Source organism: Lithobates pipiens, unplaced genomic scaffold, assembly GCF_037356315.1.
Source record: "Lithobates pipiens isolate NorthernLeopardFrog02 unplaced genomic scaffold, aLitPip1_a1.2 Scaffold_10, whole genome shotgun sequence".
In the NCBI taxonomy this organism is placed as follows: Eukaryota; Metazoa; Chordata; class Amphibia; order Anura; family Ranidae; genus Lithobates; species Lithobates pipiens.
Window position 1 is genome coordinate 227,518,717 of NW_027507686.1, and position 21,157 is coordinate 227,539,873.

General features: G+C 41.6%; 1 protein-coding gene across 16 annotated transcripts in view; it reads left to right on the forward strand.

Annotated features, from left to right (window-relative positions):
• Nucleotides 1–21,157, forward strand: part of PPFIA1 (PPFI scaffold protein A1) — a 200,309-nt gene that overhangs the window by 126,266 nt on the left and 52,886 nt on the right. For 9 of the 16 annotated variants that reach the window (XM_077462434.1, XM_077462368.1, XM_077462459.1 and 6 more), the window contains 4 exons: nucleotides 7,244–7,323; nucleotides 9,575–9,725; nucleotides 10,434–10,657; nucleotides 12,059–12,293. In XM_077462434.1, coding sequence (XP_077318560.1) covers nucleotides 7,244–7,323; nucleotides 9,575–9,725; nucleotides 10,434–10,657; nucleotides 12,059–12,293 — 690 coding nt within the window. Of the gene's footprint in view, nucleotides 1–7,243; nucleotides 7,324–9,574; nucleotides 9,726–10,433; nucleotides 10,658–12,058; nucleotides 12,294–17,880; nucleotides 17,965–21,157 lie in introns of all 16 variants that reach the window. The other 7 variants (XM_077462339.1, XM_077462331.1, XM_077462358.1 and 4 more) reach the window with 1 other exon arrangement.

Genomic DNA, 21,157 nt, shown 5'->3' on the forward strand with positions numbered 1-21,157 from the left:
CTGTCAAACGCCCATTATACAGGCGTTTGATGATGTTTTTACATAAACGCCCCTCTGTTTGCATACACAGGCTTCTAGAGGAGTTTAGAGGCAGGGGCGTCTAGGGGCATTAATCCAATACCACTAAAATTGCGTTCAGGAGAGGAGCTTTTGGGCAGAAAAATCGCACAATGCTGCTAAATGCTAGGCACATTTAGCACTCAAATGTTCATTTCAATGGGCAGAATAAAGTACTATGAATGCTTATACTGTTCATACTATAGTATGATGTGCCTAAACGCTTTTGAATAATGCAGCTTTAGGCATGTTTATTTAATGCTGCTTTTCCCCTGTCAGGAGAAAAATGTGCATGAAGCCTTAAATTGTTTAAGGCACAAGAAGAAATCACTGCCAGGCCTTCTGATACTGAGGCATACTACCCTGTTTGTCTTTTCTAAAAACAAGGCTTGTGAATACCTATTTAGAGCGATCTTCAGGCCAGTCATGTGACTGGTGGTGGCTTTTCAGCTCCGATGCATGGCTTCTGCAGGAGTGACCGAGATCTCCCTCTGATGTCAGTCATGGAGATCATGTGGCCGCTCAGCCCCTCCTGCAGAAGCTCTGTCTTGGAGATGTAAAGTGTAAAGAGTCACCTGACCGGTCTGAAGATGGCTCTATATAGGTATTTACAAGCCTGATTTTTGAGAAAAGACCTATACAGTGTGGTATGCCTGAGTATCATAGAGGGGGTGGCAGTGACCATTGTAGAAGTTTTTATTTTTTATAAGTAAAGTTTCTATTAAAAAGAACAAGAGATGCTGTCATGTATACATTATTTTTAACAACAATTCAGAGATTCTACACAGAAATCCACTACAGTTTTCTTTTGAGTAATTTGACGTTGTCATACCACTATGTAAATAAACAATAACGTTTTATACACATTGGTAAGTGCTGAACAAGTCCTGCTCCACCAGAACTCCTCATAGAAGAATAAGTTTATCTATACAATAGCCTGTCCAAGATAAGGTCGGTGGGGGGAAAGGCCTGGAGTATCTAGCAATGGTGACCATAATGTTTGGAAATTATATGAGCTACCCCTGTGATAAGATATGTATTTTTCTAAATGAATCGTGTCTCCCATCATTTCTACCCATTCTTTCCATGTGGAAGGTTCAACCACCTTCCAGTGACGAATTGGCTTCTTGGCCTGAAACAGAGCTCTGGCTATGGCCTGCTTGGTGATCAACTCCACCTGTAGGCCATCTATAATGCCCAGTAAACAAATCTCAGGGTCCTGGCCAATCTTGACCTGAAACGCTCAGTTAAGAGTGTTTAGTACCACATTCCAGTAATGGTGGAGCTTGGGACATCTCCACAGTAAGTGGATTAGGTCACCGTTTTCTCTAGTACATCTATGGCAGATGGAGTCTGTTCTGTTCATTCCCATATGGAAAAGTCTAGCTGGTGTGAGGTGAACTCAAAGTAGGATATATAGCAGCGCTAGCCTTTGCGCTACACTAAGGGAGCTGAGTTGAACTGCCTGCAGGGCCTTCTCAAAGGTACCCACATCTCGCTCCCAGCAAACCTCAGCTCTGGAGGGGAAATCTCTCAGAAGATAATTGGCATCATGTGATAGCCCTTGTATATCTCCACTTATAATTAAAGATGGGGTTGGAGAGTGCTCCCATGATGTGGTCCTGGATTGTGCTTTAACTGCATGTTGGAGTTGCATGTAGTGAAAGTACATTGAGTTTGGGATCTTAAATCTGACCCGTAAAGTACGATAAGAACATAATTCCCCATTCTCAAAAAAATTAGTCAGGGAAATTCCATGCTAGTGCCACTTGGCTCCATATTGCATTTATTTTAACTCGCTATAATTGTTATTGTCCCAGATGGGGCTGTAGTTTGTGTACCCTGTTACCTTCTGTAGCTGCCTGGCTTTGTTCCAAACTTTTTGCCTTAGTACTTAAGTAGTCAAGAGTTTATTTGACTTGCTAAATCTCAAGTCCTCCAATCCCCTGGCAACATTACCCCTGTTACACTTTGAATGATATAATCAGAGGCTTCCGGTTTCTTACTTGGCTGGGGTAATGCTCTAGCTAGATGTTACAGTTGCGCTGCCAGGAAGTACACCCAGGGATTAGGCAGAGCCAACCCGCCACTCTCCTTGCATCGTTAAAGTTGCTCCAGCTTAATTCTGGGATGTTTGGTGTGCCATATGAGCAAACAAAAATTAATCACCCTGAATACTTTTAGGGGGACTACCATAGGGGTGTTGTGAAGTATGTAGCGGAGTTAAGGCATTAGTATCATCTTGACCAGATGGGAAATAGTGGTATTATTGTAATTTCATGTCATTTGACATTATCGTGTTCCGGTGGTTGTGCATGTGTTCCGGAGGCTACATACCCACCCAAATCACTTCCATCTAAAAGCAGACAGTTGGCTTTGATGAAGGTATACACACTCTTAGTAGTTATAGGCAAAAACGTATGATGGGAGGAAGGGATCCTGTTTCGGGGGGCTTCTATATTTTAGACACATAGGGGTTGATTTACTAAAGGCAAATCCACTTTGCACTACAAGTGCACTTGGAAGTGTAGTCGCTGTAGATCTGAGGGGAAGATGGGAAATGAGGGGAAGCTCTGCTGATTTTATCTAATCATGTACAAGGAAAAATGCTGTTTTTTTTTTTAATATTCCTTGCATGTCCCCCTCAGATCTACAGCGACTGCACCTCCAAGTGCACTTGTAGTGCAAAGTGGATTTGCCTTTAGTAAATAATATTACCCCATAGTGTCTGGTACTACATCCTATGAGAATTGTATACAAAGAAAAAAACGTAACTTAGGAATTGAGGACTTTGAAGGTACCACGTATGTAATGTAAAATCTTTTATTATACACACAGTAAAAGACAAAAAATGCTGCATGTCAGTATTGCAGATACATGAAGTTATAGTGTATGTTATAACTTATCATCCACGCCAAACGTAAGCAGTTAGTTGCTTGCTGTAGCTTTGATGCGTTTCTTGAGTCCATGCACGCTTTACCAGGAAAACAAATACAGTCCAGCACTATAATTATAGATGGTACACTTATCAGATCCACAATGTAGTGACATTACATCCAGAAGGTTTGTTCTCCCTATAGGGATTAGAAATGCAACATACATGTGCTTTACATGTGAAACTTCAGCAAACATAATTACAGATACCACCAATTATTGCTATCTTCTGGACAGAATCGATCAGGTCCTTTTGAATTTGTCTGCTAAGAGTCCTATACCAAGAACCAGTCATAACTGGTTCTATGTCCCATTTAGGAATGAAAAAAAAAGATAATATTATAATACACCTGGGCAGAGGTAATAATATATATCGGTTATGGAAGATTTTTTTCCCATCATCCTAGTCAATGAATGTTAACTGTAATATAACAAATAATTTGGTGGCAAATTTCTGCCCAACTACAGCCCTACTCCCCAAAACTGGTATGTTTTCCTGATGAAGCGGGCATGGACCTGTGAAATGTGTCAAAGTTACAGCAAGCAACTAACTGCCCACATTTGGCAGGGATAAGTGATGATGTACAATATAACATGATGTATCTGCAATCCTGATGTCTAGCAATTTGTCTTTTAATGATACAGATGTCCTTTTACTATGTGTATAATAAAAGATTGATTTTACATTATACACACAGTACCGTCAAAGTCCTCTAATATTAGGTTTTTCTTTCCCAGCAGCTATAGCCTGTTTGAAAGTGTTTAAAAGGTTTTTGATACCTGCGCTATATATAGAGATAGAGATAGAGAGATAGAGAGAGAGAATAAAAAAATTTTTTTATTTTTTTATTAGAATGTTATAGATTTCATTTTAATGTTTATAACATGCTGTTCTCTAGCCATACTAGACACTTCAGATCCAGTTTGTGGCTTTGCTCATATGGTTGAACACCTTGTTTACTGCTATCATCAGATAACCTCCCTCTTATCACTTGTTATATGGTTTTGCCCTTGTGGAGCAGTGTCCACATGTACAAACCTTGATCAACCTTGGGACTGTATGCTGCATACCTTTTTGCAGTTATGTGCAGTTGCTATATATAATATTGTGATCTCAATGTCTGCCCCTCTTTCTGGTTGCTTTCATGGCTTACGTTCTAACTTAAACAGAACTTAAGAGTATTTCTCAAGTCACTTTTGTTTACAAATTGTTACACTATTTACTTTAATAGCATTAATGGCAAAATAATTTTCATTTTGGAGAGTAAGAAAGGGTTATAACTCCTGTCAGTTTTCCCAATTGGGGAAATTTCCCTTCGCTTCTTATCCCATAGCCCAAACAGGAAGTGAGAGGAAATCCCTACAAAGCAAGGGGATCCTGGGGTAGTGTCACTATAGCTAGTGTCTCCATTGGAAGATGTCCCCTCTATTCCTGTTCTGCTGACGGCCAAAAATGTGGTATTTCCTTTTACTTTTATTCTAGGACAGGGATATGCAATTCGTGGACCTCCAGCTGCTGCAGAACTATGAGTCCCATGAGGCATAGCAAGACTTACAGCCACAACCATGACACCCCAGAGGCATAATGGGACTTGTAGTTTTGCTACAGCTGGAGGTCCGCTAATTGCATATCCCTGTTCTAGGAGATAAGTCACCAGGACAAATAGAGAGGGTGTATCTCCCTAACTGGGGCACAGGCACCAGTAAAATTCACAGAAGTGTTCTAATCCCTCTCCACTCCAAAAATCAAAAGCAACAAAGTTTTGCATTTAGTTATACTTTAAAGAAGAAGTAAATGTCACAAATTTTACCTAATAGGTAGTGTAAATATCTCCTAAAAGTGTACCGTTAAGAAGATATTTACTGTACATGTAGCCAGTGACCTCACTGGCACATGCGCTCTGAAGGAGAGGCCACCTGTGCTGTTCCTACAGAGCCCTGTGCCGTGACCGGCGGCTCCCTCACGCATGCTTGGGAGTGACATCAATGCAGCTCCAGCCAGTCACAGAGCTGGAGGCCGTGAACCCGGAAGCAAGACGGGGGAAGATGGAAGCTGCCTCCAGCGATGACATTGCATCTCTGGAATGCTTTGTTTCCAGGTAAGTTTCTCACAATGTGCTAGTATGCCATGCATACTTGCACATTATGCCTTTACCTTGTAGCTAAGGAAAATAAAACAAATGTCCAGTGGTTTACAACCGCTTTAAAGCTGAGCTGTAGCCAAGTAAAAACACAAAATAATACTGCTCTTTTCCCTAAAACGTCATTGAATGTATTTTTTGAAATGCAGTCACTAGAAGTGACTAAATTTCACTTGATATCGGGTCCTTGCATTGCCAATACAGTAGAGCTGGAGTGTGAGAGGAAGATGAAGCACAAGAAGTCGACCAGTTTATGCGCTGACAAGAAGCGTGCTGATAGGATGAGAGAGCAGAGTGACAGAAGAGCTCATTACTGTGCTGTTTCGTATATCACTATCCAGTCACAGGCTGGGTTGGGTTGAATGATACTGGTCATCAGATTGGAAAGTGGAAAAGCTGCTTTATTTTATCTTTATATTGGGTTATTGTTTTCTTATTTAACTAGAGTTCTTCTTTTGAAGTCATTCATATGTGTTTTATACTTTCATGTTTATCTTATTAACTATAGAGATTTGTGCATAAACCACTAGAGGGAGCAAATGCTCAAATAACAATCGTTTTTCTTCCTTTTGTAATGGTTGAGATAAGATTTGTTCATAAAAATATTTTTATTGGGTAAGAGCTGGAGAAAGCAAATAAAATAAATTTAAGCATTCCATTTCAGACTTTGGTTGATAGTTCAGTTGCTTTCATATTTACTTGGAACTACCCCTAAAGTATAGCGTAGGGAAAGATTAAACTCTATCCAGGTTTATTTATTTTTTCTTCGTCTGTCCTGCTTGGGAGATTTCCTTTCGCTTCTGTGCTTAAAAATGCAACAGAAAATGAAAGGAAATCTTGGAAAAGTGTGGGGATTTCCCAACTCTGAGTCATCTCAGGAGCAGGTGTCCCCGTTTGAGGATTTGTCCTTACCTCTTGGTCTGGTGACAACTCAAAATGTTTGGATTTTCCTTCTACAGTCACCATGATAAATGGGGTGTATCAGACTGCAATATAAAGGTCTAAACCTTCTCCACTGACTAATATTCATTTCATATGCTTTTATAAGAGACCCTTCCACTTAATTATAGGAATGTGCGGTGGTACTTGTTCAACCAAGCTTAAAGGGGTTGTAAACCCTCATGTTTTTTCACCTTCATGCATCGGCCCCCTAGCCCCCTGTTTTACTTAACTGAGCCCTGAATTTCCGTCGGCAAGTGCCCACCGTCACTCCACGGGTTCCCGGCTCTTGATTGGATAGATTAATAGCAGTGCAGCCATTGGCTCCTGCTGCTGTCAATCAAATTCTATCAATCAAATAAAATGACACTGGGGGTGGGGCCGAGTCCACCATTCATGTCTATGGACCTAAATGCTGGACTCGGGAGCACGCCCACAAGGTAACCCCCTCCGGAAGGGTGCTTCTCCAAGGGGGTTATCTAATGCGGGGAGGAGCTGCAGAGGGACCCCAGAAATGGATGTTTGGGGCCACTCTGTGCAAAACGAGCTGCACAGTGGAGGTAAGTATGACATGTTTGTGAGTTAAAAAAAAATTAAAAACTGTCCTTTATCACTTAAATACTGAAAACCCTTCCGTTTGTTTAGAACAAGCAGTGCATGTTAGTTGCAGTCATGTGAACTGTTCTATGCACATTACACATGCCATAGTCTGTACTCCATTTCGGCAGAGAGCAAAAGAGGGTGGCACATCCATTTTGTACAGTGGTACCATAGAGAATGAACATCGCCACCCTCTAACAGGAAGTCAAATCGCAACAGCAAAAAAAAAAAAAAAAAAATTGGCAGAGGCTGAGAGCAAAGATACTTTCTTGATTTCAGAATACATACATAGATTGTTTGTTTTTATTTTGTTTTAAACCAGAATTTAGTGTCGCACTAACTTTTATGAAAAGACTACATCTGAACTTGTGAGTGCAGTTTTCCAAGGTGATCTCTGCATTTAAAGAATTCTTCCAACCAAATGCTAAAGTTGTTTTGGAATACTAAGAGTAAGAATCCATATTTCCTGTACTCCTGCGTTCTGTTAGACATTCCATTCTAGAAAACTGAACCACCAGCCGTTTAACTTCTGTTCTGTTTCTTATGGTTTTTCTTTTGGCCTTTTAAAATAGGATCAGCTACTGCTTGAAATAGAATCACTGAGAGCCGATAAAGAGCAAGTCAGGATTCGGGCAGCTTCCCTTCACCATAGGTATGTTCACTTCTGAATTGGCAACGTTTTGAGATAATAAATTCAGTGGGTGTTTTGTTTTTTTGTTTTCTGTTACATCCTCTGGAATTATGAGTTTCATGTTTATAGCCTTTAATGTGTATATCCTCACAAAAAATGAAAAGGTAAACTAATGGCCATACAATACTCGGCCAACTGGACAAAAATAAAAAAAAGTAAAAACTAAACCGATTTCCCCTTCCACACAATGGAGATAGATGAGGAAATCCTCCCTTCTGTATCTTTGTATTCTGACAGCGGCACTCTCCCGCCGTCAGAATACACTGGTCAGCGCTGCATGCACTGATTAAGCTTGAATTTTTGAACAAGCTTGTTAGTTAAGTCAATCCATAGATTGGCATCTCATGAACAGGAAGGGTCATACATGCATCAAAATGTGATTGGTTTGATAAATGTATGGCCAGCTTAACTCGCAAAACAATCGCCTCACCCCTGGTTCCCACTTATCTGAGATGATTATCTTCAGCCCATGCCAGCTGTAGTGTAGTGATCCAGAAGTATGAAATATGCAATATACAGCTTTGAGGCTCTTTGTTCCAGGATGGCTACATTTTCTAGTGTGGGTATTGAAAGATAATCATCCAAGGAGGTAAGTGCAGCGGGAAGACGTTGTGCACATTTTTACATGTTTTGTGGGAAGGTGTATTAACTCTTTTTAAATCTGTTATGTGGGAAAGAAGGGTAAAGTGTACCTTTTCTTAAAACTTTTTTCAGTTTTGGATGTAATGGGGAAAGGTTAGAACCCCTGTAAGATTTTACCCCTACCAGGGGCTCCATTAGATGTGTGTAAGGGTAAATCTGCAACATGGAAACGGACAACAAAAACATTTGATTTCTTACAGTACAGGGCACAGACATATAGTATTTATAGACCATGGGTTATAGGCTTGAGCCTTCAGGTGATTGGACACTGGCAAATTTAGAGGACATGCCCCCTAGGCACCTCCTCTATAACCCTACCACATGCTGTGTCCTCAGTTTTGTAGCAAGCAATGCAAAGTAACCAAGGAATGGAAGGGATGGTGGCCTGTGTCCTGTACTGTACACGGATTTCCAGGCAAGTCAAAATTTCTCTTTTACAGTACAGGACATAGTAAAGTATTCATAGACCACAGCATGTCCCCAAGCAGTGAATGAAAAGGTTGGGCATCACCTAGGCAAACAGAGTTGCTCAACAGGTGTCAAAATGACCCAAACTTCAGAGTGCCACCATAAGAACTTTGCATCTGAAAGCCGCATCCGCAGAAGATTAGACATCCAGCTGGTAGAACTTTGAGGCAGTATGAACAGAGGTCCAGGTGGCGGCCCTACACATCTGGGCTACAGAGGCCTCCTGCCAAAATTCCCAGGAAAGTTCTGCTTTCCCACATCTATTTCACACTTAAAGTTTTTTTTTTTTTTTTTTCTTTTTTGGTTTTTAAAAATGCTGAGGTAATCCAGCAATTTGCCTATTTGCTTGGATTTACAAGTATTGTAGGTAATTGGAAAAATCGTAACTGCCATTTACAATCGGTTTGGTATTTAGCAGATCTGCTGCAGTTAATAATGAATCGGACTGGCAAATCCTCATTTGCTTCTGCATACTAAGAGTAATAAGATCTGCCATCAAGTAAATGTTTTGATCTTCTCCACCCAGTAGTTTTTAGAAGCCTCTGTACTAAAGTGGAATGCCAGACAGATATAAAAGCAGCATATTAGTTCAGCTATGTATTAGTGCACCATTAAATGTTTTTTTTTTTTTTTTTTTTTTTTTTTTTTTACCTAAAGCTAGTTTAGTACCTGCATTTGACTTGCTATTCACCTTGTAAAACATCCTGTACAGCACCACATAAACTTACAGAAAGCAGAGAGATTACCTGATCAGTGTGCTGCTGCTCCTTTACTGTTCAGTCAGCAGACTGGGGAGAGGACAACACTGTGTTCTTTCTAAATTCTATAATTGTAACAGGAAGTGTTGGCAGCCTCTTAGCTATGTTTTTTGAGGGGTCTGTATAAATCTCAGGAATGGCAAGGACCGAGATATAAATTGACTAGCAGTCATAACCACTTCCTTGTAGTTGTTCCATCTGTATTGAGCTATTTGCGGTTTACCTTTGGAGGTTTACTTTTTTTTTGTTTTATATTTTCTGTTCATTTGAGTATGAGCTTGGTAGGTAAAAACCATTGGATGGAAGATGGGAATGATTTTACAAATCTTACTGTTTCTGTACAGCCGGCCTCACCTTGGCAGTGTGCCTGACTTCCGATATGCTCTTGCTCCTTCCTCATTGTCTGATGGCCACTCGGACTCCTATAGTTCTTCAATGGTTCTACGAAGGCCGCAAAAAGGACGGCTAGCTGCTCTTCGTGATGAGCCCTCAAAGGTATGCTGTTTTAATGCTCTGTTTGCTTTTATAATATTGCACCTATTTTTGAAGGATCGCGTTTGCAGTGCCAGCCTCCTGCAAACACTTTCTCCAGCTCGCTGCCTCTACCTCTGGGCTTTCAGTCGGAGAGATGGAGGAAGTGTCAATGGACAAAGTGTGCTTATTACCTCATTTTTGTGTTCAATTAGCAACTACAAATCTGTCTATCTTGGTGTCAGAGGGGACTTCTAGTTTGTTCATTCGCAAATCTCTGCAAATGTCACAGCTGTGTGGGCAGAGTCCTGTACAGCTGCGGCAATTTCAAATTTGACAGCTACTGTGAGAAGAACCCCCACACACTGTCACGAGATATATAGATAGATAGATATATAGTTAGATATATATATATATATATATATATATATATATATATACACACACACATACATATATACACACACACACACACACACACACATATATATATATATATCTATTTTGGTTGTGCCCTGGTTGTTCGATGCATGATTTGTATAGACTTGTAACCATTCTGCCTCTTTGAGCACTTCTATTGTATTAAGAGCTTTGCTTCTGTTTTTCTCTTTTTCACTCTCTGGATCTCCACTTTTAGCACGTAAGTGTCCTTGCTTTGTTTTTCTTTTTTCCTACTTTTTCCCCTCCTTTTGAAAGCTACATATGCCTTAATCACATTTTCTGTTTGTGTAGGTACAGACTCTTAATGAGCAGGACTGGGAACGAGCCCAGCAAGCTAGTGTACTGGCCAATGTAGCCCAAGCTTTTGAGAGTGATGTCGATATATCTGATATGGAGGATGACCGAGACACCATTTTCAGCTCTGTGGATCTTCTTTCCCCTTGCGGCCAGGCGGACGCTCAAACGCTCGCTGTTATGTTGCAGGAACAATTAGATGCCATTAATAAGGAAATCAGGTAAATGTTTGACATGTTTACATATCTTCTTCCCTGCTCTTTCTAAAATTAAATTTATGAAAGCCTCTGCTCACTAGGTAATCAACCTATCAATGTTTTGTGGTTACTTCCTATTCAAAAATAACATCAAGCTGAATGAAAGGATTTGTGAATCCAGTCCATTTTAATAATAGGCCTCAGACCAAGAACATCTTGTTCTAGGTCTTGAAGTTCCTACTGTCAGCACCTTATGCTTATCTTGTAGGTTGCCGTATATAAGTCTATGTGGAAATGCACTGATGCAGTGGCTGTAGTGGGGGGGGGGGGGGGGGGCGGGTTTATGCACCTTGTGCTCTTGCAGTAGTAAGTTATGTAGGCACATGTCTCCTAGGAAAAAATAAGTGTGGTGTCTGTGTATATGTATAAGCATCCGCAGGTAAAATTAGTTAAATTGATAATAAAGGCACTTATGGGGGCTCGGCCCCACCCCTGCTCCCTCCTCTCTGGCTGTGATTGACAGCAGTGGGAGCCATGAGGAGGCAGAGCCCCGGGGATGCAGCCGCTCTCATGCACATCACTAGATCGGGAACAAGATTGGGTAAGTATTAGAGGGGCTGTGGGAAGAGCTGCATACTAAAGGTTTTTTATGTTGATGCATAAAATGCATGATGGTAAACCTTCAACCTTTAGAACCACTTTAACTATGCAAGTACCCAGGTGGATCCCACAAAAAAAACACAGAACTAATGAATGAAACATACACCCAGTAGTATAGAACCTTCAGGTATCCCTGCACTATGCAGTAGAAATGGAGATATGAGTGTTGGTGCAGAACTTCTCATCTCAGTTGTGTCTGCCCCATATTGGCACTATATGCCCACACTCTCAAGAGTAACTATTTTAGAAAATAAGAGTTGGTAAATCTGAAAAATAGAGTAGGGACTGGCCAGAGAGGGATCACTTTGATGCAGTTGGCCAGCTTGAACATCTATTGCAATATATGCTAAGAAACACAATTTCTATGCAGGCGTTTGCTATAGGTAAGGCTTAATAAGTGGCAATGGCTCCTTGGTATCTCATGTGTTGGCTACATGGAACTATTTATGACCTGAACATTCATATTTTCATTTCTACTGCATGCTGCAGGTTGGTAACTAAGGGCAAAGATGCCTGAGGTCTCTAAATTACTGGCTTGACATTTATGCATACTGTGCTGTATCCCTTGTGTTACACAATGAGTCATTTGGTGTGTTTGTTTTTTTTTTGGATCCACCTGGGTAATTGCATAGATGCCTCTTTTCTTTTTTTTTTTTTTTTTCCTGCTGGTGCTGTCCAACCTCTTCAAATATAAACTCTTAAACGTGTGTGTTTTACATACATGAGTACAAAATATTTATCAGACTCTTGCTTTGCTTTATGCAGATTGATTCAGGAGGAGAAGGAGACGACTGAGCAGAGAGCTGAAGAGATCGAGTCTAGGGTGGGCAGTGGCAGTTTAGATAACCTTGGGCGGTTCCGGTCGATGACCTCTATTCCCCCATCTTTCACTGGTTCTGCTCTTGCTGGCTCCTCCCCACCCGGCAGCGGGCGCTCCACTCCCAGACGAATTCCTCACAGTCCTGCCCGGGAAGTGGACAGGCTAGGTGTTATGACCTTGGTATGTATTTACTTTCTACACCAGGTTATTTTTGGGAGGTTAGAAAATGCTGGGGGCGCAGGATGCTCTTTTTTAAGCAATGTAATGCTTTGTATATGGGTACTGATTACACTGATATATGGAATCAGCCATTGCTGACCTTTCCTTCTGAAAATACTGTACCTTTTGAATCACGGACCAGAAACCCGTCTGCAGTGCCAGTGTATGTGTTTCTCTAATGACCGGATTCCTCTCGAAGAGCACAGGTGTAACTTTTGTGATCCTTACCATTTGCTACTACAGTCAGTAATGTTAGTTTGCTAAAGCGAAATTGTTAAGATAGAATTACTGCAGCTGCCATTGGTAAATTGTTGGTCAGTGCAAGCTCTGGAGCTGTTAACTACATTCTTGCATCCTTACTGAGTGAGTCACTGACTTGGACCAAGTATACAGCTTGTAAGCTCTGTCCTTACTGACTGTAAAAAATAAATAATTTTTTTTTAGGTCTGCCTTGCTGTGGTTGGCGTTGGCAGCTTTGATTTTTCTGTTCTGGAAGGTGCCCATTAACATTCTACATTTCTGATTCCAGTGTTTTGGCAGCTGAATAGTAAAGGACAACTTCTGCTCAGATGAACATGAAATTCTCCTATTACTGACCTTTCATTCTGGAAATGCCTTTTGTCTAATCCTTTTTCTGACTTTTATGATGTGCATGCTTTTTCTGAGTAAAGCCAGTGGATCACCATAATGGGCAACTCGCCTTGATAGGAAGTGGTCAGTGATATGAGCTCTATTTCTTAGGATAAGTTTATCTTTTTGGAGTAAAATTCTCAATTTTATTGAAATTGGATGACTATGAGCCCAACGAAATGTATAGGCAAACTGATATTCGATTGTAGCCCTTCTGGGATTTACCCAGCTGTCCTTTCAGATCGAATACGGAGTCATTGTGTGCAGGTTTGAAAATAGAGTATATTAGTGGAAGAGGCTCAGGAGACATGCAGAGCAGTTGGTGCATGAATAAAAAATCAATACTAAGCAGAACTACGATAAAGAGCCTGAACTAAAATATTGCATTGACACCACCTACACTATATGGCCAAGGTATGTGGACTCCTAACCTTCACAACTATATTTGGATGTCCCTTTCCAAAACCATAATAAACATGAACATACCTTCTAAACCAGCTTTTCAACCAGGGTGCCTTTAGGTTTCTTCAGGGATGCCTTGACAAAATTCCTAAAAAAAAAATGCCTGAAAATTGTATATAAGCTAGCAGATGGATGAAGCCTGTCTTAGTCACACAAAGCCACAGGCTTTCATTGTGCACCAATACAACCGTCCAGCCGCTGGCATCTGAACAACCAATAATGTAATTGGCTGATAAGGAGAATGTTGGGTGCCTGCACAGCATCCTTGTTTGCTCCTCTCCATAAGCATTGGATCACATTAGCTGTGTGAGGGAGAGAAACATTGGAATACTAGTCAATACCAGTGTGCAAAGGTGTATTTGCTTTGGAAGAATAAATCGCCTCTAATGTTGGGTGCCCTACATTTGTGGATGTTGCTGCATTATGCAAAACTATTAGTTTAATCTTTTTACATTTTAGAGTGGGGTGCCTCGAGGTTGAGCAGAATTTTAAATGGTGCCCTGACTGAAAAAAGGATAAACACTCCTCTAAACCACCAACAGGTGGGGTACTATTATAGGCTACCTAGAAGTATAACCATAACCATGGGCGCTAATATGCAGTTGCCATCCACTTCCTCTGTCCCACCCCACCCTTATTTGTTGCTATAATAATTTATTTTTCTGGGAAGGCATTCCACAAGAGTTTGCATTCTGTAGGAATGTGTCCCCATTTTTATTTTTTTTTTAAAAGCATTTATGTGAGTTCAGGTACTGATGAGAAGATATCTGACTCTCAGTTGACATTCTCGTTCATTTTCGAGGTGGTCATAGGTTTGAAGTGCAGTCTATATGTGCGCCTTCACACCAGCCTCATCAAACCTTTATAGAACTGACTTGGTGCACAAGGGCGCAGTCCTGATGAGACAGGAAAGGGCCTCCCCCAAACTGTTTACACAAGTTTGGGAGTGTCCACATTTCTAAAATATATTTGTGTGTTGTAGCATTAGCAATATCTCATGTACCTAATCATTTGAAGGGGTCCTACATACTTTTACCTAAATAGTATGTACAACTGCAGAGGAGCCGGTGTTTGATCCTGTTATCCAATGACCGATTTCCTGCTTTTGAAGTGTATATTGCATCTTTGCATTTGAGTGATGTGTGGCTCAGATTTGCTCGGCGGCTTGTTCGTCATGGAGTTGGAGTTTGCAGAATGCGATTAGCATTTGGACTCTATACTTTATATATAAAGAGAATGTTCATCTTCCTATTTATTCATTTAGTGTTTCTTATAAGTCACTCATTCTGCATCAGTCTTAATTTTCTGTAAGCGATTTCACCTTTGCTCTCATTGATTTGCCCTTTACTTTGGAAAAACCTTTCTAAAAGTGATTCCCTGTTGGTGGCTGCTGACCTTTTAATTGGAAAAGTAAATCTGTTTTTCAATAAACTGCGGCATCAGTAAAAGTTCCCCGTCGTTTAGTATAGAGAAACCAATTAAATTTTTGTTTAAGGTGTTAAAGTCTATCTAAAGCCAAAACCTTTTTTCTTAAGGGGGGTGGCAGCAAAAACCTCTGTCAGGTTTTTGTTACGCTAGCCATCAGTGGGTAGATTTTAGCCTCATAAGTCAAATATACAATTTACCAGGACTGGAATTGAGTAAAAAAACATAAAGGGTAACTCCACTTTCATGGGAAAAAAATTATATAGCATATACAATTGCTACACAAGTCATTTTGTAATTTAATGGTATTAAAAAATGACCTTTTAATTTTCAATCTGCAGCCATTGTAATTTCTTGTAGAATGTCAATCTGGAGGCTTTCTGTACACAGGGAGTATACAGCCCGCTCCCCTCCCCCCCGAAATTTCATTTCCTGCTTTTGTGATTGGCGCACTGATTTTTCCCAGAAATTTGCACCAAGATACAAGACAGATTTTGGGCATCCCCTGCAACAAAATTCTTATTTTTGGAGAGATTCCCTTAAAGGGAAATCCTGTCCATAGGAAGGCAGACCCTGATAATTTCCTAATTCGAACCCTGAAGGCTCAAAAGCTGCTTGATATTTATAAAATCATTCCCATTATATTTACTTTGAACATGGACACAGGCGAACCGCTATTTCTTTAGCATAACAAAAGGTAGGAATTTGCAACAAAGTTTGTTAAAATCCCTGTAATGTACATAGATCCTCCCGAGAGGAATGGTGTTTTTCAGCAAAGGTGGAGTTATTTAATTGGGAGTTATTGGACTTGAAAATATGTATTCCAGTGAGGATGTCTGTTCCGGAGATAGTTTAGACAGATTTGCTCTCATTTCTTGTGTCCTTGGAACAGGAAGTAATGGTATTTCTTCCCAGTAGAACAAAGACTGCAAAAAAAAAAAAGGGAAAAAAACAGCCAGACAGTGGTTTCAGCCCTTCCATACTCTAGCCAAAACTGAAAAAAGCTGGTTATATATACAACTGATTTTAATTAAGTCTTGGCACTTTATTTCTGCCAAAGTTCCTTCTAATTTTCGCAAATAGTTTCTGAAAAGCCTTCTGGCCTATAGACCCCTTTGGAATTGAATTCTAAATAAATATGCAACACATTTATTCTATAGCGATAGAAGGGCTTGGGATATGTAAGTAATGTGAATTCTGTGTCTCCTAAGAAGGCTCTGTGCACTGGGATGAAGGGCTGTTTGATTCCTCCAGTCTTTCTACTCTTCTAACTCTTACACTGGAACTGTTCACATAGAGTTCATAGTGTTATCAAAAATCAAGGGAGAGAAATCCTGCAGCTCCTAGGTAGACTGAAACCGATCTTATCCATGTGCATGTAAAATCAGAGAAAACCGGACGCAAGGATGAGTAGAAGTAAAACTGTATTCTATCAAAATACATAGCAGACTTACATTGGGGTATACCATGTCCAACAAAGTGAGAAGAAAGGCGCATAGGTGAACCCAGGGAATGGTGTGTGGGCATAAATACATAAGCTTCCTTGGTATGAAAGCAAGACCCACACATATAGAGCCGGTAGCGTCTACAGCTGCTGTTGCTGTGATATGAGGTGCACATTTGATGGCCATAGACACCGCCAGCTCCATCTGGGCAGTGGGTCCAGCTTTCATACCACAGAGGCTTATAGATTTATGTCCACGCACCATCCTGGCTTCATCCATGTGGCTTGCTTCTGAGTGTCATGTTGGACACAGTATGTTTTAGAGTAAAGCCTCGTACACACCATCGGATTTTCGGCAGGGAATTGTGTGATGATGGACCTTTTGCCTAAAACTCCGACTGTTAGTACGCTCCTTTAGACAATTATCCAACTTTCTGTCAACAAATGTTGGATGGCAGGTTAGTACATTTTTGGCAGTCAGATTGTCAGATTTTCATATCGTGTGTACACAAGTCCTTCACACCATACCAAAGTACAAACACACATGCCTCGGAATCAATGCACACCAAACACAACATTAACAGAAGGTGCCCGAAGGGTGGCGCTTAAGAGATGAAATTACTCATAGTACATCACTACGTTCGTGTTTGTTGGCCGACAATTGTGTGCCATTTGTATGCAAGACAAGTTCCTGGCACACACCCTTAGGACAAACTTCTGACGCTCTGGCCAACAATCCTATGGTGTGTATGAAGTTTTAGTGTGCTATGTATTTGGTAGAATAAAGCTATACTCATACTCAGATTACATTACTGCTGATAGGCTGGGGGAGGCATTTATGACCAAAAAGATCACTAGTCTTTTCTGTTAAAGAAATACACTCTACTTTAGAGTTATCAGAACTATGTAATATGAGGACAATGCTAAACAACTGATTTGGTTAATAGCAAACTGAGCAGGCCCTTGCATTACACGGTAGGGTGTACAATCCGGTTATATAGTGTGTGGTCGGCCTTAGTTCTGTATAGTCCACTTGATGCTGTTGTATATTAGTGTTCTCTATATCCCAATTTCTATCACAGTATAGCCTAAGGCTGGGTTCACATATAGTATATGCGGCTGCTGTTTGCAGTCCAGAGCATTTCTGTTCACCAATTTAGGTGCAAATTTTTCCATGAATTTGCAAATGCACAGGACCCTTTTCCAAACCACACCGCGGCCAGCCCCGCACATGTGTGAACTGGCTTTATTGAAAGCCAGTCATGTTCACATGTTATGCGAATTGGATGTGGTTAAAAATGCATCCAATTTTCATATATGTGAACCCAGCCTTAGATTTTTGTAATGGGCTCACTGGTTCAGAGAATTCACTCTCAATGTACTGCCATTACAAGGGACATTTCAGATATTTTGTATTCAAGCACCAGCAGATTTAATGTAAGATATCCTCATTACTATGCTACCTTTTCTTTTAGGTCATCCTTTGTTTTCTTTTATTTGTTACCATTTTTCATGTTTTTTTTTTTCCCCCTCCATTATTTTTCATGTTCCCCTATAATTTGTGTGTTCTCCCATTTGTTGTTTTAGCCTTCATCTTCAGAAACTACTCATTCATCCAACTCCCCCCTCATCAATCCCCCCTCCTGCCCTGATTCCTCCCAACCATCCCAGGTAAAGTTTTTATCCCTGCTCTTCCCTTGCTCACCTCTTCCAGCTTCTAGTTTCTTCTTGCACGTCACACACAGCAGCTGCTGATGGGGAATTCAAGGCATTTATCTCCTGACTTCTGTCCTCTCCTGTTGCCCGGTGTCTTGTCACCTCTATGGTTGTGCTTGGTGACTTTGTTTTGGTATCACACGTTTCTTCACTAGCACTTTAACATTTTATCTTGGTTGGGAACTTTTTGGGTCCAAGCTTTTATCTATTTTTCTGCTATAATGAAATCTCCCTCTGTTCTTTAATAACACAGTGCATGCAGTCACTTTTGTTCTTCAGTAAACAGTCAGAAACTAGACCTCATTCATTGAGTGTATTGATAAAGGACCAATTTGTTAATATTGTGTTTTTTTTTTTTTGGTTAATACAATGGATTCTAGATTGCCCTTTTAATATGTGTTAGGGGTGCGCATCTTCACTGGTCTCACGACTAGATTACACTTATCTTGTCAACGATTCGATTCCGCAACGCGTCACGATTACTGACGCACTCCCACTTTCACTTGGGAGTACCTAGTCGCCCCTTCCTCCCTCCCTGCAATCTTCTGGGATACATCACAGATCCCAGAAGATTGCCCGGCTATGCAAGACAGCGCACTGAGACTTGCGCACCTGGCTGTGAAGCAGAAAGCTGTCACAGCCGGATGCCCACAGTAGTATTGCCAGTGCCGTGGACAGGCGGGGGAGAGAAGGGAGGTTTTGGGTGGCCACGTCGCTAGATTGTGGGACAGGTGAGTGTCTTTTTATTAAACGTCAGAAGATACTTTTTTTTGTACCTGCTGACGTTTAATAAAAAAAATTACTGGAACTCTTTCTTTGAATTAAAAATAACCTCCTTTAAAGCGGAGTCCCACCCAAAAGGGGAACTTCCACTTTAAGCACTCCTCGCCATCCTGACAGACCACATTTACTATGTCATTTTTTTGGGGGGGTGTCCTCTTTTTAGTGAGACTTCCTGTCCTGGCTGCCTAGGTGACGACTCTTCTCGCCCTAGGCAGCCCCTCCGTCAGCCATCTTCTGGGACACAACACAGGTCCCAGAAGATTGGCTGGCCAATGGCAGAGCACAGTGCATGCCCGGTCATGAAGCCGTAAGCTGTCACGGCCAGGTGCCACTGCCCACAGTAGATATTATGGTGAGGGGGAGAGGAATGGGGCTCTGTGCGGCCGCATCGATGGAACGTGGGACAGGTGAGTGTCTGTTTAAAAGTCAGCAGCTAAACCTTTTGTAGCTGCTGACTTTTAATAAACTAAAAAAACAGGTAGAACTCCACTTTAGGAAGTGCACTAATCCGGTGCACTACAGGGTACAGGAATTCACACACACGGCTGCTGGGAGGCCAGGAGGGATTAGAATCCACAACTGACAAACAGCCCTGTGTAGTTCCCTGTACTGTCTCTGTGCTGACATTTCTCTGGGCTCCCCGTTTGTACCTTCCAGCACACTAGGAGTTAACACAGTGGAATGTGCAAACGGGGGGAAGCCGGGGAAATGTCAGCACAGAGCATGTGTAAGAGCCAGTGTAAGTAGAGTACAAATACATTTATACTCTACATACTGCTGTTAAAATACCTGTGGGGTAGTAAATGCAAAGTTGTAATCCATGAAGTGCCCACTGCTGTATGTGCATTTTAATATATATGCAGCTTCATACCTCATTTCTTAGTGTGTGTATAACTGTATATGCCGCTCATGTTACTGCCAGGTCTGGCCTGCCCCTCTCCCGTCTCCCCTCTCCCCTCTCACGTCTCCCCTGATGTTCGTGGGAGTTCTCAGCCCCGCCCACTGACTGTAGCTAGCAGATCAGAAGAGAGGTGGGCGGGGCTGACGTCAGGTGAGAGGAGAGAGGCCCTGGCAGTCACATGAGCGGCATATACAGTTAAACACACTAAGAAATGAGGTATGAAGCTGCATATATTTAAAAAAAACACATACAGCGGTGGCCACTTAATGGATTATAACTCTACATTTATTACAAAAATTATTTTAACAGACACACACAACGATCTTCCGGGAGGGGCGGGGGCAAGTCGGGATGACATCACCTGACATTGATTTTTCGGGTCGCATGCATCGATGCCGCGTCGGGGACACCTGAATCGCGATGCAGCGATTTAAATTCCGCACCCCTAATATGTGTATGCATTTAGTGGGTGAACACGGGCTCTTACTGGGTTGCTGGGTATTATTTTCATTTAAAGGAGAAGTATAGCCAAAGCTGTTTTGGCTGCATGTCTCCTTTGGATCACAGGAGTGCAGTTTGTTCTACACTCCTGTGACCCATTTTGAGCCTGCAGTGAGCTGAAGCCCGCTGTTGGTATCCACCCAGAAGCCTGGACCAGCAGCTGGCTCAGCCTCGGCTTGCGAAGAGCATGAGCTAGCCTGTCCTCTCCCCTCCACAGCTTAGCGCACCAGTGAGTGTCAGGGAGAGAAAAGCAGAGAGCTGGTGACTGCCAGTGCGACTTGGAAGATATCTGTGCAAATGTATGCACTGATGTCTATGCAAGTTGCACCTGAACTTACAAAAAGTGCAGGAACTACATTCAAAATCAGTGCGACTCTGATGGAGTTGGAGTCGTACTGTTTTGACCGCTTCCATTGCGGACAATGAGGCGTGACTTGTCATGCAATTTGAAACTATCAGATTGCATGACAAGTAGCACCGGTGTGACCGGAGACTTAAAGTGGAGGGCCACCCTGAAAAACAAAAGTACATTAAAATTTTGCAAAAAATCGGAAGGAAAAAAAATTAAGAAACTGTTTTTTTTTAAACTTACCAGAAATGCCTTTTGCTAGGCATATCGTCCTAATCTGCCTCTTCCTACTCTGCGGTGATCTTCGCTCTTCGCTCCTCCATGTGGCGTCTTCTGGGGAATGGGGCGCGGTGTGTTCTGGGAACTGTGTGTCCCAGAACACAGCGCACCCCATTCACAAAGCACTGCGCGGCTCCACTGCCTGTTTCCTTTAGTTGGAATGGTGGCGCCAGGACCCGAGAGCCGAGGGGCGGCTTAGCCTTGGGCAGCTGACATAGCGGGCGCCCCGGACAGGCAAGTCTGTTTATTAAGTCAGCAGCTACAGTGTTTGCAGCTGCTGACTTAAAAAAAAAAAATTTTAAGCTGGCCCTCTTCTTTAAAGTGGTCTTAAATTC